This window comes from Zosterops lateralis (assembly GCF_965231275.1).
Source record: "Zosterops lateralis genome assembly, chromosome: 30".
NCBI classification, from domain to species: domain Eukaryota; kingdom Metazoa; phylum Chordata; class Aves; order Passeriformes; family Zosteropidae; genus Zosterops; species Zosterops lateralis.
The window spans coordinates 2,290,751-2,307,428 of record NC_139790.1 but is presented as its reverse complement, the minus strand read 5'-3'; the positions used below and the strand labels follow the sequence as shown (position 1 = coordinate 2,307,428).

The following is a 16,678-nucleotide window of genomic DNA, read 5'->3' as shown; positions in this document are numbered from 1 at the left end:
AAGGTCCAGCTCAACTCAAGTTCCTAAATCCAACCTCTTGGACCTTAAGATTTTGAGTCAGGTTTTATCAGCAACACAGGGAGGTCTGGCTGTTGCTTCGTGATGTTGAGATTTAGTGATAAATAGAATTAATGGATTTAAATCCGAATTTAAATAAATTTGGATTTAACGCACCATTAAATCACCTTCCCTTCCCCATTCCCTGTGGGTTTTGTTCTGCCCAGACCCACAAAAGGAACAAAATTCAGGAATAAAACTCCTTTTATCATGGGACAAATGGTGGCTCAGAAGCTCCAGCTCCATCCTGGATGGTCCAGTTCAACTCAAACTCCTAAATCCAACCTCTGGACACCCCAAAATTTGCAATCCAATGGTTTTAACCATTTTATCCCAATGTATTTTGGCCAAAAAAAAAAGGTGGGGAGTAACTCAGGGGCTGCCTGAGGTTCCGTGTCCTCATTTGCAGCTCTCCGGCCGCCGCTGCTCTGCGGAGGGTCGTGAATATTTCAGGATCCTCTTCCATCCCGCAGCACACACGAGATGATTCCAGCATGAAAAATTCACATCCTGGTGAAATCAGCAGAGATCCCCAGCTGGGGCTGAGGGGGATGAGGATCCTCTTCTCACGAGCAGCAAAAACAAAGGAAACGGCCCCAAACTGTGCAAAATTTTAGGGGAAAATCCATCTTGGGGAGGTTTTTCCAGCCCCAGAAGTGGAGTGGGAGTTCCTGGAGGGATTTAAATCACTGCTGGGGATGGTTGGATGGGTTTTGAAGGCTTTTCCTCAGTGATTTTATAATTCAGATTTTATAATTTTCTCTCTTTTTCACCCATTTTTTTGGGGCTGGGGTTTGCAGGGTCCTTGGAGCTGTTCAGGTTTTGGGTTTTCCTTTGCAGGGATCATTTCAGGGATGGTCAAAAATGAATCTCAGCAAAGTTATTGGGTGAGAGATATCCTGTCCCAGTACTTCATTGGGAGACCCCACCAGTGTATTACTAAAATTTAAAAAAAAAAAATAAAAAAAAAAAAAAAATCACAGAGAATTAAAAAAAAACCCACTTTTTTTTTAATTCTCTGTGAAATCATCTCCTGCTCTGAAGCCCCATCAATTCTGAAAAAGTCTATATTTGTGAAGAAATAGGCTGTGTTCAAAAATAAACATATTAAAAGGTTATGAAAGGTGCAGAGGACAAGATGATGTGAATTTTTAGGGTCTTTATATTTGCTTTCAGCACCTTTTTAAATTTGGAAAATAGGAAAAATTGGGATATTTTTCCTCTTCCTTATAATCTGTTTGCTGCCATTTTGCTGCTGCAAACACTAACAATTAACACTATGGAGAGTTTTAAAATTCAGCTGTAAATCCTCTCACTGGGAGACCCCACCACAGGATTTTTTAAAATTCTCTGTTAAATCATCTGATGCTCTGAAGCCCCATCAATTCTGAAAAAGTCTATTGTGAAGAAATAGGCTGTGTTCAAAAATAAACCTATTAAAAGGTTATGAAAGGTGCAGAGGACAAGATGATGTGAATCTTTAGGGTCTTTATATTTGCTTTCAACACCTTTTTAAATTTGGAAAATAGGAAAAATTGGGATAATTTTTCCTCTTCCTTATAATCTGTTTGCTGCCATTTTGCTGCTGCAAACACTAACAATTAACACTATGGAGAGTTTTAAAATTCAGTTGTAAATTCTCTCACTGGGAGACCCCACCACAGGATTTTTTAAATTCTCTGTTAAATCATCTGATGCTCTGAAGCCCCACCCTGATGAACATGATGTTGATGATAAATTAGATAAATTAGGGTGACCCAATTTAGGAGCACGTTCAGGAATTCTCAGCAGCACTTCCCCACCTCTGGGATCCTGGGACGTGCAAAATGGAACATGGAAAACACATTTACTGCAGGGCACTCCAGGACAGGCAAAAAATAGAGCAGCTCATCCCTGTCCCCGTGTAGGAACAGCTGTAAAAGATGTTTTTTGTGGAGCTGTAAAAGATGTTTTTTGTGCCTGAAGCCCCCAGCAAACTCACCTGAGCTCTGTCCTCACGTTTCCTGCCTGGGAAATTCCTCCCAACAATTTTTTTTCCCCTGTTTTAGGAGCATTTTTTGCTTCAATTTCCAAATTCCTGCTGGGATAGTGTGAGGTTTTGTTGGAAAAGATGAATTTTTAGATATTAACGTTTAGCAGAAGGTTGTCTGAATGTGGAACCTGAGAGTGGAATGGAAATAGAAGCAAGTTTTGATATAGAAGAATAAGAAATGTCTAAATTAAGGATTGCTGAGACAGTTGTTGCTGGACAATAAAGAATTGAAAGGTGAAGTCGAATTGGAATGAGATTTTATGGCTGGAGCAAAGGATGTGTTGACCACAAACAAAAACAAGATGTTTTTAACAAGCAAAATTAAGTCTCAAGAAAAGCAAAATATACCATAAGCAAACAAAAACCTTTTTTTAACAAGCAGAAAAAAGGTCTAATGATTTTCCACTGCAAGAAAAAAGAAAAAACAACTTTAAGCTTAAATTGTAAAATAATATGGTAATTATGATAGGCTGGAGATAAGGGGAAAGGTGGTGTGTGTGATGCTGGTTGGTTTTGATGTATTAAGATGCTCAGGAAAGAAAATAATATAATACTAATATATAGATATATTATATAATAATATATATAATAATAATAAATAATATATATTTTATATATTTTATATATATAATTAATAATAATTGTAGCCCTGGTTCCGTGCCTGAGGTGTTTTGGTTTTTCTGAAATTCTTTTCCCCAGGGAATTTTCTGTAAACAGGAGAAATGTTTTTGGAACTGGAACTTTGTTCTTCATTCCTTTCCCCAGGAGGGACTTCTCCTTGCTGTCCCTCTGCTCTGCCCAATGGGAGTGAAGAGGTTTGTCTTTGTGTCACCAATCCAATTGCTCTGTGTGAAATAGTACAAAAGGGAGACACAGCCCAGAAGTAAAAAGAGTCATTTTCAGCCTTTTTAATTTCAGAGTCTTTGTCATTGTGGTGTAAAACAGCACCAATTAATTGTAACCAGAGATAAAGTGGCTTCAGTGGCCTGGCTCTGTCACCCAGGACTGCTGTGACACCTTTGATACAATAAATAAACAGCATTTTGAGGAGCCAACTCTTGTCCCAAAATCCTTCCTCGACTCATTTTCTGCAGATTTTATAATTTCTCCTCTTTTCTAGGGCTGAGCACTCAGCTCTGCTCTGTGACCCAGGCTCAGCCCAGCCTCACAGAAACCACTTTCCCTCCCCTAATGGCTCCTGCAGACACATCCATCAATATTTCAGATTTTTTTTTTTTTTTTGCCCTGAGACCTTCTAAAGATCCAGGCCAGGCTTTTTGTGGGAATTATTTATGGATCTGGTGTCAGGAGCAGCCTGTTAATCCCCACCAGTTTCCTGAGGGGTGCAGGGACCCTGTGCTCAGCCCCAGGGGAGGCTCAGAATGATCCAGCCATGGGGAAATTCTCATTAAATGGGTGATTAATGAGATTTTTCAGCCGTTATTGGAGGAATTGAAGGGGATGAGGGTCATATCTCAGCACAGGGTGGGATTCCTGGGGGGCCAGGGGTGGGTTGATGATGTTGGTGGGTCCTTCCCAAGCCAGGATATTCCATGATTTCCAGGTTGCTGATGTTATTATTACAAATATTATAATTAAATATATTATTAATGCTGATATTGTTATTACTGATGTTATTATTACTGATTTTTTACTGATATTATTTTTACTTATATTATTATTGATATTACTATTACTGATATTGTTATTACTGATATTATTACTGATTTTCTAATATTGATATTATTATTACTGATACTATAATATATACATTATTACAGATATATTATATATATTATGCCAATATATTACTGCTTATATTATTACTGATATTATTATTACTGATATTATAATATATACATTATTACTGATATTACTGATATATTTTATACCAATATATTATAATATATATTATTACTGATATTATTATTACTGATATTAGAATATATATTATTACTGATATATTATATATTATACCAATATATTATAATATATATATAATTACTTACATTTTTACTGATGTTTTATTACTGATATTATTACTACTGATATTATAATATATACATTATTATTGATATTACTGATATATTCTATATATTATACTGATATATTATAATATATATATATAATTACTGATGTTATTACAGATTTTCCCAGCCAGTGGCACAGGCTGCCGTGGTTAAATCCATTTTTTGGCACCCACTGAGCCCAGTTTGGTGTCAGAAAACCAGCCAGGAGTGAGTTCAGCCCCATCAGTGTGAATTTTCCCTGTGAATTTTCCCATCCCGCAGCTTTTATCTCCTTTTATCTCCTCCCCTGTGCACAAGGTGATGATTTATGCATCACTACAGGAGTACAGAAAAATCTGCTGGCGCAGGGAGGCAAAATCCTTAATTCCATGTTCCCAGTGACATTAATTATTCACCAAGACAAAGGGTGAATAATTAGGACAAGGCTTTGGTTCAAACTTGACTCAGTTACAGCTGGGTCTGGCTGTGAGGAGTCTTGAGCCTGGTCTGGGTGTGGAGTCAGGTTTGGAGGGTTGGGATCAGTTTATTATTTATTAATTTATTAGTTATAGATTATAAGATATAATTATATATTATATATTATATATTGGTTAGATGATAATAATATATAATTAACTAATATAATATAATATAATATAATATATGACCTTGGACTATGTCCAGGTACAGAGACATGTTGGATCTACCGACACAAAGGCACCAGACCATATAATATAATATAATATAATATAATATAATATAATATAATATAATATTTATATTATAATCACATAATATATATAATCACGTGTATTATAAATATAAGTGTAAATATAATCTTTATAAATATAAATATCTATAGATATCATACATAATTATATTATATATGATATTGTAATAATATTATAATTAAATAATATATTATATAATTATTTATATTAAATATATAAATATTAATTTAATTTTTATATAAAAAACTATAATATAATAGTATATTATAATTATATTATAATTATATAATATATATAATTATATGTATTATAAAAAGATATAATTTATATAAATATAAATATTATCTATATTATTTATTATATTGTAAATATATTATATTTATATAATACAATATAGAATTAAATATATTATAAATACAAATATAAATCTAATTTATATATAAAAACTATAATTATATTATATATTATATATATAACTCTGTGTAATATAAATGTAAATATAAATATAATTTTATACATCTAGATATACATAGTATATAATTATATAATATATTATATTGTAATTATATTATATTATCTGGTCTGGTGCCTCTGTGTCGGCAGATCTGACCTGTCCCTGTCCCTGTCCTGTCCCTGTCCCCATGCCAAGGTCAGGAGGTGCTGTATATATCATATCATATCATATCATATCATATCATATCATATTATTATATTATATTATATTATATTATATTATATTATATTATATTATATTACATTACATTACATTACATTACATTACATTATATTGTAATTATATTGTAATTATATTATAATCATCCCTGTCCCCATCCCCATGCCAAGGCCAGGAGGTGTTGTATATATTATATTATATTATATTATATTATATTATATTATATTATATTATATTATATTATATTGTAATTATATTGTAATTATATTGTAATTATATTATAATGATCCCTGTCCCTGGACACAGCCCAAGGTCAGGAGGTGCTGATTATATTATATTATATTATATTATATTATATTATATTATATTATATTATATTATATTATATTATATTATATTAATCATCCCCATGCCCAGGTAGGAGACTCTGGCAGTGCCTTCACCACTTTCCTTCCCCACATCCCATCGCCCTCTACCGGCCAGCCCGGAAACTGCACAATTCCCGGCCTGGGACAGCAATTCCAGAGCAATTCGCCTCTGTTGGGATGCTCGGAATTTCCTGAACTCCCCAAAAATAAAAACCTTCAGGGAGAATGTTTGCTTTGGGGTGCAAAGAGAAAAGGTGGTGGTGGCACCACGCTCAGGTGGAGATGGAGGGAAAAGCGGGATGAAGAAAGGTGGAAAATTGGAATAATTGTGGATTCCCCATCACTGGAAGTGCCCAAGGTGAGGTTGGACAGAGATTGGAGCAAACTGGGACAGTGGGAGGTGTTGGAGCTGGAATTGGATGATCTTTCAAATCCAACCCAAACCATCCCAGGATTCTGTAATTCAGAGGTTGAAAAGAAATAGAGAGAAAAAAAAAAAAAAGACATTTTTTGTTTTCCCATACAGCAACAAGGAGGAGGAGTATTCACTCATACAAAAAAATATTCTCTCATATTCACTCATACAAAATAAAATATATTCACTCATATTCACTCATACAAAATAAAATATATTTACTCATATTCACTCATACAAAATAAAATATATTCACTCATACAAAATAAAATATATTCACTCATATTCGCTCATGCAAAAAAATATATATTCACTCATACAAAATATTCACTCATACAAAATATTCACTCATGCAAAAAAATATATATTCATTTATACATATTCACTCATACAAATATTCGTTCATACAAAATATTCGCTCATACAAAAAAAAACCAGCAATAAATGACTTTTTGAGGAGGCTGAGAGCAGGGAAAGGTCCAGCCCACAGCAAATTCCAGCTGATTCAGGGATTTATTTTTATTTTCCTCCTGCAGTGGAGGTGTTTGAGCAGCAGATGTCACATTTGTACAACACAACAACAGGTTGTAGCTACACACGGCAGGAGGGGCTGGAAATCACAACCTGCCCTGGGGTGGGAATAAATCAGATATACAATTATATCTAAATTTATAGATAAAATAGGATATTATTATTTATTTTTTCTTTCTGCAGTGGAGGCTCTTGAGCAGCAAAATTCATATTTGTACAACACAACAAGAAGTTGTAGCTACACATGGCAGGAGGGGCTGGAAATCACAACCTGCCCTGGGGTGGGAATAAATCAGATATAAAATTATATCTAAATTTATAAATAAAATAGGATATTATTATTTCTTTTTTCCTCTGCAATGGAGGCGTTTGAGCAGCAAATGTCACATTTGTACAACACAACAAGCGGTTGTATCTACACATGGAGTAACCGCGGCTGTTGAGGGACTGACTGGAAATCACAACCTGCCCTGGGGTGGGAATAAATCAGATATACAATTATATCTAAATTTATAGATAAAATAGGATATTATTTTTATTTTTTCCTCTGCAGTGGAGGCTTTTAAGCAGCAGATGTCACATTTGTACAACACAACAAGAGGTTGTAGCTACACACGGAGTAACCGTGGCTGTCCTGGGGCTGGAAATCACAACCTGCCCTGGGGTGGGAATAAATCAGATATAAAATTATATCTAAATTTATAGATAAAATAGGATATTTGTCTGGATTTTTACTCCTAAAGGAGGATTTTTGAGCTCAGTCCAGGTTCACCCTCTGCTCGGGGCTGGGAGCTGGAGGAGTTCAGGTCTGAGCAGGTCAGGACTTGGTTTTTCTGCAGGAAAAGGCAGCCCAGGATCTCAGTTTGGAGCTGAATCTCAGGAGGTAATTAAGAAAAAAACCCCACAATTCAAGAAAAAACTCACAATTCTCTAGATTTTCTCCAAATCTCACCATCCTTGGAAAATCCTGGATTGCTCCAAAGGTCGGAAATGGGGAAGAAATAGATTTGGAGGTGGCAGAAAATGGTGAATATCCTGTCCAGCCTCATTAGAAATGGAATTCAGTTTTCCTGGCTGACTTGGCAGCTCTGAAAACACCTGGGAATGATTTTAATTTTATTTTTTTTTTAATGTAAATTGAGAGTTTTAGGGCTCTGGCAACGTCAGGAATGACCCCACTTCACCCTGGGTTTCCTGTGCTTCGTGATGGGTTTTAAAGAACTCAACAATTGCTTCCTGTTCAGACAGAACTTTTAATACCGAAATCTCTGTAAAATACATTAATTACAGCTCATAAAAAATAACTTCTGGATTTTTTTTTTTTTTTTTTTTTTTTTTTACACCCCAGTCCAACCCAGGTGGAGATTCCAATCTGTTCTTGGCTCGAATAAAGCAGCAATTTTCCAGAGGGGAAGGAAAGGAAGCTCCATCCATCCTCGTCCTTACTCCTCACACCAAAGACTGAAATTCCATCACCTCCATGTTTTGCAGGGAATCACATCCCCAACATGGAATTTAAGGCTTGTGGAGAGAATCCAGTCCTAAAAAAAAACCTTCCCAGAACCATTCCCAGTGTGTCCTGTTAATTATTATTAATTATTAATAATAATTAATTATTATTCCACGTCCAGCTCAGACCCTGAGGACACAACTTCTCTCCCCAGGGTTTGGGGTTTGTTTTTCTCCAGGATTCACACGTGAAAAAAAAAAAAAAAAAAATCTTTGTGTTGCAGAGAGGGCTGGAAAAGATCCAGAAATGGAGCAAAAAAAAAAAATTTCCAAAAATAATAAAAAGTTTGCAGTTCCCAAACTTGCAGCAGCCCAACTTTTTCTGGTCCCCAAAAAAGCCACAGTGCTGGGGGTGCTCAGCAGCTTTGGTAACTTACTCCCAGTTTACACCTCAGTGCAAGTGCTGACTCTGCTCTGCTCACCACCAGAGCTCAGCCTGGCTGCCTGAAATTCCCAAATCTTTCCAAGCAGCTCTCGAGGAGGAGAGGGAGATGGTCTGGGATGTTTTTATTGCCAAAAGTGGAGGATTTGAGGGATGAATCGTCCCCGGAAGGTTCAGGTGTCTCACTCTGTGCCAGGGCAGCCTCACACTCTGGGGTTCATGGGGGGCTTCAGAGCCTGAAGGGAAAAAACCAGTTAAATCCTTGTCATCTTAATCCTTCAGCCTTCTGATTGTTCCTCATTTCACTGGAGTTTTCTCAGGATTAAAACATGGATAAATACTGATTTTTTTGAAAACAACGTCCTTTCCAGGGGGAGGGACACAGTGATGGATTTCTGAGTTGACCACTGGGGTCAGAGAGGTTGGTCCTTTCATCCCTAAATCCCTGATCAAATCCCAATCCCTATTTTAACCCCAAACCATAATAAACTTTCTGTTTCTCTCCTCACTGTTGTCAGTGAGTTTTGTGCAAAGTGACAAGCCCAGCAGTCCCAGGAATTCCCTTCCCCAGGGAATTGTTGTTACCTGGGCTGGAGGTGGGGGTTTGCCTTTGGGAAAGGGCACAGGAGGAGCTTTTCTCTCTGGAGCCTGGAATGAAAAAAAGGTTTAAATGTCACTGGGGGTGTGGGAGCAGCTGCAGAAGCTCCCCAGGCACAGCCACCTCATCCTGCAGCGTTTTCCTGCTGGGGAATCCCAGGAATTCCCACCTGTCCCTGTGCAAAGGGCAATAAAATACAAATACAAGGGATCCACTGAGCTATTCCCAATATTTAAATATTGATAACCAAGCTCACACCCAAGTGGGATTTAGATGTGGTTTATATTTGATACATGGGGGTATTAATATTTTTTTTATATTTTTGTATTTTAATTTAATTTATATTTTTATTAAATATATATCACTATAAATTTATATTATGTTATTATAATATTATACATTATATATTATTATTATATTATATTATACATTATATTATATTGATATTCAATATATTATATTGATATCCAATTATACATTATATTATATTGATATCCAAGCTCACATCCAAGTAGGATTTAAATGTGGTCTATATTTGATACATGGGGATATTTTATATTTTATATTTTATTTTAATTTATATATTTATTAATTTTATTAATATACATTTATATTATATTATATTATTATTATACATTTATATTATATTATTATATTATATTATACATTATATTATATTGATATCCAAGCTCACACCCAAGTGGGATTTAAATGTGGTTTATATTTGATACATGGGGATATTTTTTATTTTAAAAAATTTATGGTTTTGTATTTTATTTAATTTATATTTATATTATATTATTATATATTTATATTATATTATCTTATTATAATATAATATTTTTGATCAATATAATATATTGATATTGAATATCAATATATTGATATCCAATATATTATATTTGTCAGGAATATTTTAGGATTAGGTGCTTTGAACATCTGGGATTTTAAATTTTCACTTTAAATCCCAATCAGGAGCTGCAAATATGAACTGGAACGTGATGGGGATGGGGGAGGCTGCAGGTTGTACTCACAAATTTCTCCTCCAGGTGGGAAGAGCCGGGTTTGGTGGCAGGAACAGGAGGTGGGGGACCTTTGGGCCTCAGGGCAGGCTGGAAAAAACAGAATATAAAAGATTTTACCCCTCTGTGTGAGTATCCACATGTTCCTTGGGATTGTGCAGGGTAGGAAAGTGATTTAAGGGGCTTGGAGGGTGCAGGGATTCTGTCTGAAGAGCCACCCCTGGAGCTCAGGGATGTCCCTTTGGGGTCACACTGTCCCCAGGGGTTTGAGGTGTTCCCCAAATCCAGCAGAGAAGCAGAGACATTCCCCTGGAGCTCAGGGATGTCCCTTTGGGGTCACATTGTCCCCCCAGGGGTTTGGGGTGTTCCCCAAATCCAGCAGGGAAGCAGAGACACTCCCCTGGAGCTCAGGGATGTCCCTTGGGGGTCACATTGTCCCCAGAGGTCTCCAGGGGGTTTTGATGTTCCCCCAAATCCAACAGGGAAGCAGAGACATTCCCCTGGAGCTCAGGGATGTCCCTTTGGGGTCAGACTGTCCTCAGGGGTTTGTGATGTTCCCCAGATCCAGCAGGGAAGCAGAGACACTCCCCTGGAGCTCAGGGATGTCCCTTTGGGGTCACATTGTCCCCCCAGGGGTTTGTGATGTTCCCCAGATCCAGCAGGGAAGCAGAGACACTCCCCTGGAGCTCAGGGATGTCCCTTTGGGGTCACATTGTCCCCCCAGGGGTTTGAGGTGTTCCCCAAATTCAGCAGGGAAGCAGTGACATTCCCCTGGAGCTCAGGGATGTCCCTTTGGGGTCACACTGTCCCCAGGGGTCCCCAGGGGTTTGGGATGTTCCCCAAATCCAGCAGAGAAGCACAGATATTTCCCTGGGGCTCAGGGATGTCCCTTGGGGATCAGCCTGTCCCCAGGGGTTTGGGATGTTCCCCAAATCCAGCAGAGAAGCACAGATATTTCCCTGGGGCTCAGGGATGTCCCTTGGGGATCAGCCTGTCCCCAGGGGTTTGGGATGTTCCCCAAATCCAGCAGAGAAGCAGTGACATTCCCCTGGAGCTCAGGAATGTCCCTTTGGGGTCACACTGTCCCCAGGGATCTCCAGGGCGTTTTGATGTTCCCCAAATCCAGCAGGGAAGCAGAGACACTCCCCTGGAGCTCAGGGATGTCCCTTTGGGGTCACACTGTCCCCAGGGGTCCCCAGGGGTTTGTGATGTTCCCCAAAGCCAGCAGGGAAACAGAGACCTTCCCCTGGAGCTCAGGGATGTCCCTTTGGGGTCACACTGTCCCCAGGGGTCCCCAGGGGTTTGTGATGTTCCCCAAAGCCAGCAGGGAAACAGAGACCTTCCCCTGGAGCTCAGGGATGTCCCTTTGGCATCACATTGTCCCCAGGGGTTTGTGATGTTCCCCAAAGCCATCAGGGAAACAGAGACACTCCCCAAAATACTCACACTCTGGCGCTGGGGTTTGTTCTCCTGAGGTGGAGGCACGGGGAGAACTTTCTTATCAATTACCTGCGGGGAGATAACACAGATGGGGTGGAGCCCTAATGTCACATCCTTATCTCCAATCCTTATCTCCCCTCCCTGTTCCTCGGTGTCCCTGCCCTGCCTCGGGCCGGGAAATCAGAGTCCTCCCTGTGCTGGCACTCCCAGTGCTGTCCCTTCAGAATCTGGGAATGGGATGGGATGGGATTCCCAGCATTGTCCTTTCAAAATCTGGGAATGGGGTGGGATTGGATTCCCAGCACTGTTCCTTCAAAATCTGGGAATGGGATGGGATTGGATTCCCAGCACTGTCCCTTCAAAATCTGGGAATGGGATGGGATTCTCAGTACTGTCCCTTCAAAATCTGGGAATGTGCTGTGATGGGATTCCCAGCGCTGCCCCTTCAGAATTTTGGGAATTTTATGCTGGGATTCCCAGTGCTGTCCCTTCAAAATCTGGGAATGAGGTGGGATTCTCAGTACTGTCCCCTCAGAATTTTGGGAATCTCGTGCTGAAATTCCCAGTGCTGTTCCTTCAGCATTTTGGGAATGTTGTGCTGGAATTCTCAGCACTGTCCTCTCAGAATTTTGGGAATGTCATGCTGGAATCCCCAGCACTGTCCCTTCAAAATCTGGGAATGGGCTGTGATTCCCAGCGCTGTTCCTTCAGGAATCTGGGAATCTCATACTGGAAATTCTCAGCACTGTCCCTTCAGCATTTTGGGAATCTCATGCTGAGATTCTCAGCACTGTCCCCTCAACATTTTGAGAATATTGTGCTGGAATTCTCAGCACTGTCCCTCCAGAATTTTGGAATCTCATGCTGGAATCCCCAGCACTGTCCCTTCAAAATCTGGGAATGGGCTGTGATTCCCAGTGCTGTTCCTTCAGAAATTTGGGAATCTCATGCTGGGATTCTCAGCACCATCCCCTCAGAAATCTGGGACTCTCATGCTGGGATCCCCAGTTCTGTCCCTCCCCTCAACACTTTGGGAATCTCGTGCTGGAATTCTCAGCATTGTCCCTTCAGAAATCTGGGAATGGGCTGCGATTCCCAGTGCTGTTCCTTCTGGAATCTGGGAATCTCATACTGGAAATTCTCAGCACTGTCCCCTCAGAATTTTGGGAATCTCATGCTGGGATCCCCAGCACTGTCTCCTCAGCATTTTGGGAATCTCATGCTGGGTTTCTCAGCATTTTGGGAATGTTGTGCTGGGATTCCCAGCACTGTCCCCTCAGCATTTTGGGGATCTCCTGGAAGCTCAGCCCCTCTGGCTGATGCTCTGAGCCCCGGGGACAGTCCCCAGGTGTCCCTGCTCTCACCTTTGGGGCGGGTGGCACCAGCACGGGCTGTTCCCTGCAGCTCTGCTCCTGATCCACAAACACCTGGTTGGTGGCTCCGGGTCCCCTCCTGGGCTGGTGGCTGTAAAAGATTTCACAGCATCATCAATTTTAGGTAAAAACTGAAGAATAAACCTCACAGCTGGTGTTTTATACCCATGTCCTTGATTTCTTTCTTTGCTTTATTCATTTGGGATTATGAAGGATTTATTAGAACTCCATTTCAACTCTTCCATCCCCTCCCAACCATGAGATTTGTGGATTCAGAAATCTCATGGACCATTGTCCTCCCTTCCCAGAGTCTAATTCCCCCCATCCCCATTGCAAACCCTGCTTGAACCTCTGCAGGGATTTCCAGGCTTTGCTTTGTGGGGTTTTGGGGGGAGCTTGGAAGGATTTGAAGGATTTGAAGGATTTGAAGGATTCACCTCTTGCGGAAGCCTCGGAAGCGGGTGAGCAGCACGGCCGCGACCGCGGTCACCGCCAGGACAGCCAGAACCCCTGCGGCCACTGCGATGCCTGGGGGGACAGAAACAGCCCTCAGACACCAGGGAAACTGTCCTTAAACAGCCCTTAGACACCAGGGAAACTGTCCTTAAACAGCCCTCAGACACCAGGGAAACTGTCCTTGAACACCAGGGAAACTGCCCTTAAACACCAGGATAACAATTATCAAGGACGGGGACAGAAACAGTCCTTAAACACCAGGGAAACAGTCCTTAAACATCAGGGAAACTGTCCTTAAAAACCAGGGAAACTGTCCTCAAACATCAGGGAAACTGTCCTTAAATGCCAGGGAAACTGTCCTTAAACACCAGGGAAACTGTCCTTAAACATCAGGGAAACAGTCCTTAAACACCAGGGAAAATGTCCTTAAACATCAGGGAAACTGTCCTTAAATGCCAGGATAACAATTATCAAGGACAGGGACAGAAACAGACCTTAAACACCAGGGAAAGAGTCCTTAAACATCAGGGAAACAGTCCTTAAACATCAGGGAAACTGTCCTTAAATGCCAGGGAAACTGTCCTTAAACACCAGGGAAACAGCCCCTGAACAGCCCTTCAACACCAGGGAAAATGTCCTTAAACACCAGGGAAACAATCATCGAGGACAGAGACAGAAACAGACCTTAAACACCAGGGAAACAGCCCTTAAACATCAGGGAAACTGTCCTTAAACACCAAGGAAACAGTCCTTAAACATCAGGGAATCATAGAGGACAGGGACAGAATTAGTCCTTAAACATCAGGAAATCACTGAGGGCAGGGACAGAATCAGTTCCTAAAATCTGAGAACCACTTTGGGCAGGGACAGAATCAGTCCTGAAACACCAGGGAATCATCAATGGCAGGGACAAAAACAGTTCCTAAAATCAGGGAATCAGAGGACAGAGACAGAAACAATTCCTAAAACAGCAGGAAATCACTGAGGACAGGCCCAGGAAGAGTTCCCAGAGCGTGTATCACTTACTGGTGAGGGCTGAGGAGCTGTCACAGTTGGGGGGAGCCCAGCCCTCCTCACACTGACACTGCAGCTCGTGGTCACAGACCTGGGGACACAGAGCAGGGACAGCCTCAGCTGGGGACACAGAGCAGGGACACAGAGCAGGGACACAGAGCAGGGACAGCCTCAGCTGGGGACACAGAGCAGGGACACAGAGCAGGGACACAGAGCGGGGACACAGAGCAGGGACACAGAGCAGGGACAGCCTCAGCTGGGGACACAGAGCAGGGACACAGAGCGGGGACACAGAGCAGGGACAGCCTCAGCTGGGGACACAGAGCAGGGACACAGAGCAGGGACACAGAGCAGGGACACAGAGCAGGGACACAGAGCGGGGACAGAGAGCAGGGACACAGGGCAGGGACACAGAGCGGGGACAGAGAGCAGGGACACAGAGCGGGGACACAGAGCAGGGACACAGAGCAGGGACACAGAGCGGGGACAGAGAGCAGGGACACAGAGCGGGGACACAGAGCGGGGACACAGAGCAGGGACACAGAGCAGGGACACAGAGCAGGGACAGCCTCAGCTGGGGACACAGAGCGGGGACAGAGAGCAGGGACACAGAGCGGGGACACAGAGCAGGGACAGCCTCAGCTGGGGACACAGAGCAGGGACACAGAGCAGGGACACAGAGCAGGGACACAGAGCAGGGACAGCCTCAGCTGGGGACACAGAGCAGGGACACAGAGCAGGGACACAGAGCAGGGACACAGAGCAGGGACACAGAGCGGGGACAGAGAGCAGGGACACAGAGCGGGGACACAGAGCAGGGACACAGAGCAGGGACACAGAGCAGGGACAGCCTCAGCTGGGGACACAGAGCGGGGACAGAGAGCAGGGACACAGAGCGGGGACACAGAGCAGGGACAGCCTCAGTTGGGGACACAGAGCAGGGACACAGAGCAGGGACAGGCTCAGTTGGGGACACAGAGCAGGGACACAGAGCAGGGACACAGAGCAGGGACAGCCTCAGTTGGGGACACAGAGCAGGGACACAGAGCAGGGACACAGAGCAGGGACAGCCTCAGCTGGGGACACCAGCCCACAAAGGTTCTGGGTGACGATGCTGAGAAATTTTGTTTTTTTTTAATCTCTCAGTTTATTTGGGCTAAAATTTAGCGCAAATGTGAGAAGTTTGGGATGTTAAAGGATGGTGCTGAGAGTTATTTATCTGTAAGTCTCTGAGTGGTCAAATATGAGCAAAATTGTCTTCCCCAAACAAACAAACAAACAAACAAACAAACAAAAAAAAAAACTCTAAAAGAGAAGACTTGTGATATCATAGCTCAGGGGTTGTGTCCATCTCCTGGGCAAAAATATCAATGTTACATCAGGTGAGAAACCTTTTCATAAAAAATATTAAAGTTTCTGACTCCCCAAATTTGACAGATTCGTATCAACGACTTCAACACCATCAGCAAAGAGGCTTGAGGCTGACCCGCATCAATTTTGGGAGGTTTTAAAGGGAATAACATCAAATTCTGGTGTCTTACAGCATGGCCAGAGCACTTGGCAGAGCAGTTGGTGGACCTGAAAACATCCTCAGCCTGGACACACTCCCCGTGGCTGCACACCTGCAAGGAGAGAAAAACACAGGGGTTCGTCTGGAGCTTCCAGGAGAGGCAGAGTTTGTATTTTATCCTGTGAGGGAGTGGAGAAACAGCTCTGGGAATCTCTCAGACTCTATTTAGGTGTGGGAGATGAGGGGTTAATTTTCCATGTGGGTGTTTTGGGGAAAGGGGAGTGATGGAGATGTGCAGACATCACTTCTTCCCACTCCAATCCCTCATCCCTCACTTCTCCCCACTCCAATCCCTCACTGATTCCCCCTCCAATCCCTCATCCCTCCTTTCCAGGCAGGAATATTCAGGGAAGTGATTGGAAACAGCAGCCAAGTGATGAGGGACACCCATGATGGAAATAATTAAATGTTTAATTAATAATTAATGATCTCCTAAACCCCTCACACAAAGCTGTGCTTCTGCTGCCACATATTTTTTGTGTCAGTAAAGGGAATGAG

The 16,678-nt window shown here is 41.6% G+C and overlaps 1 protein-coding gene across 1 annotated transcript in view; it reads right to left on the bottom strand.

Moving 5' to 3' along the window:
- Positions 1 to 7,356: 7,356 nt before the first annotated feature.
- LOC310920468 (zinc metalloproteinase-disintegrin-like NaMP) overlaps positions 7,357 to 16,678 on the bottom strand; it is a 36,066-nt gene continuing 26,744 nt past the window's right edge. The window contains exons 17-24 of the mRNA XM_083880453.1: positions 16,152 to 16,232; positions 14,623 to 14,701; positions 13,578 to 13,668; positions 13,132 to 13,231; positions 11,774 to 11,836; positions 10,340 to 10,417; positions 9,293 to 9,355; positions 7,357 to 8,943 (exon numbers count right to left, since the gene is read on the bottom strand). Coding sequence (XP_083736579.1) covers positions 8,911 to 8,943; positions 9,293 to 9,355; positions 10,340 to 10,417; positions 11,774 to 11,836; positions 13,132 to 13,231; positions 13,578 to 13,668; positions 14,623 to 14,701; positions 16,152 to 16,232 — 588 coding nt within the window. The 3' untranslated portion in view covers positions 7,357 to 8,910. The remainder of the gene's footprint in view (positions 8,944 to 9,292; positions 9,356 to 10,339; positions 10,418 to 11,773; positions 11,837 to 13,131; positions 13,232 to 13,577; positions 13,669 to 14,622; positions 14,702 to 16,151; positions 16,233 to 16,678) is intronic.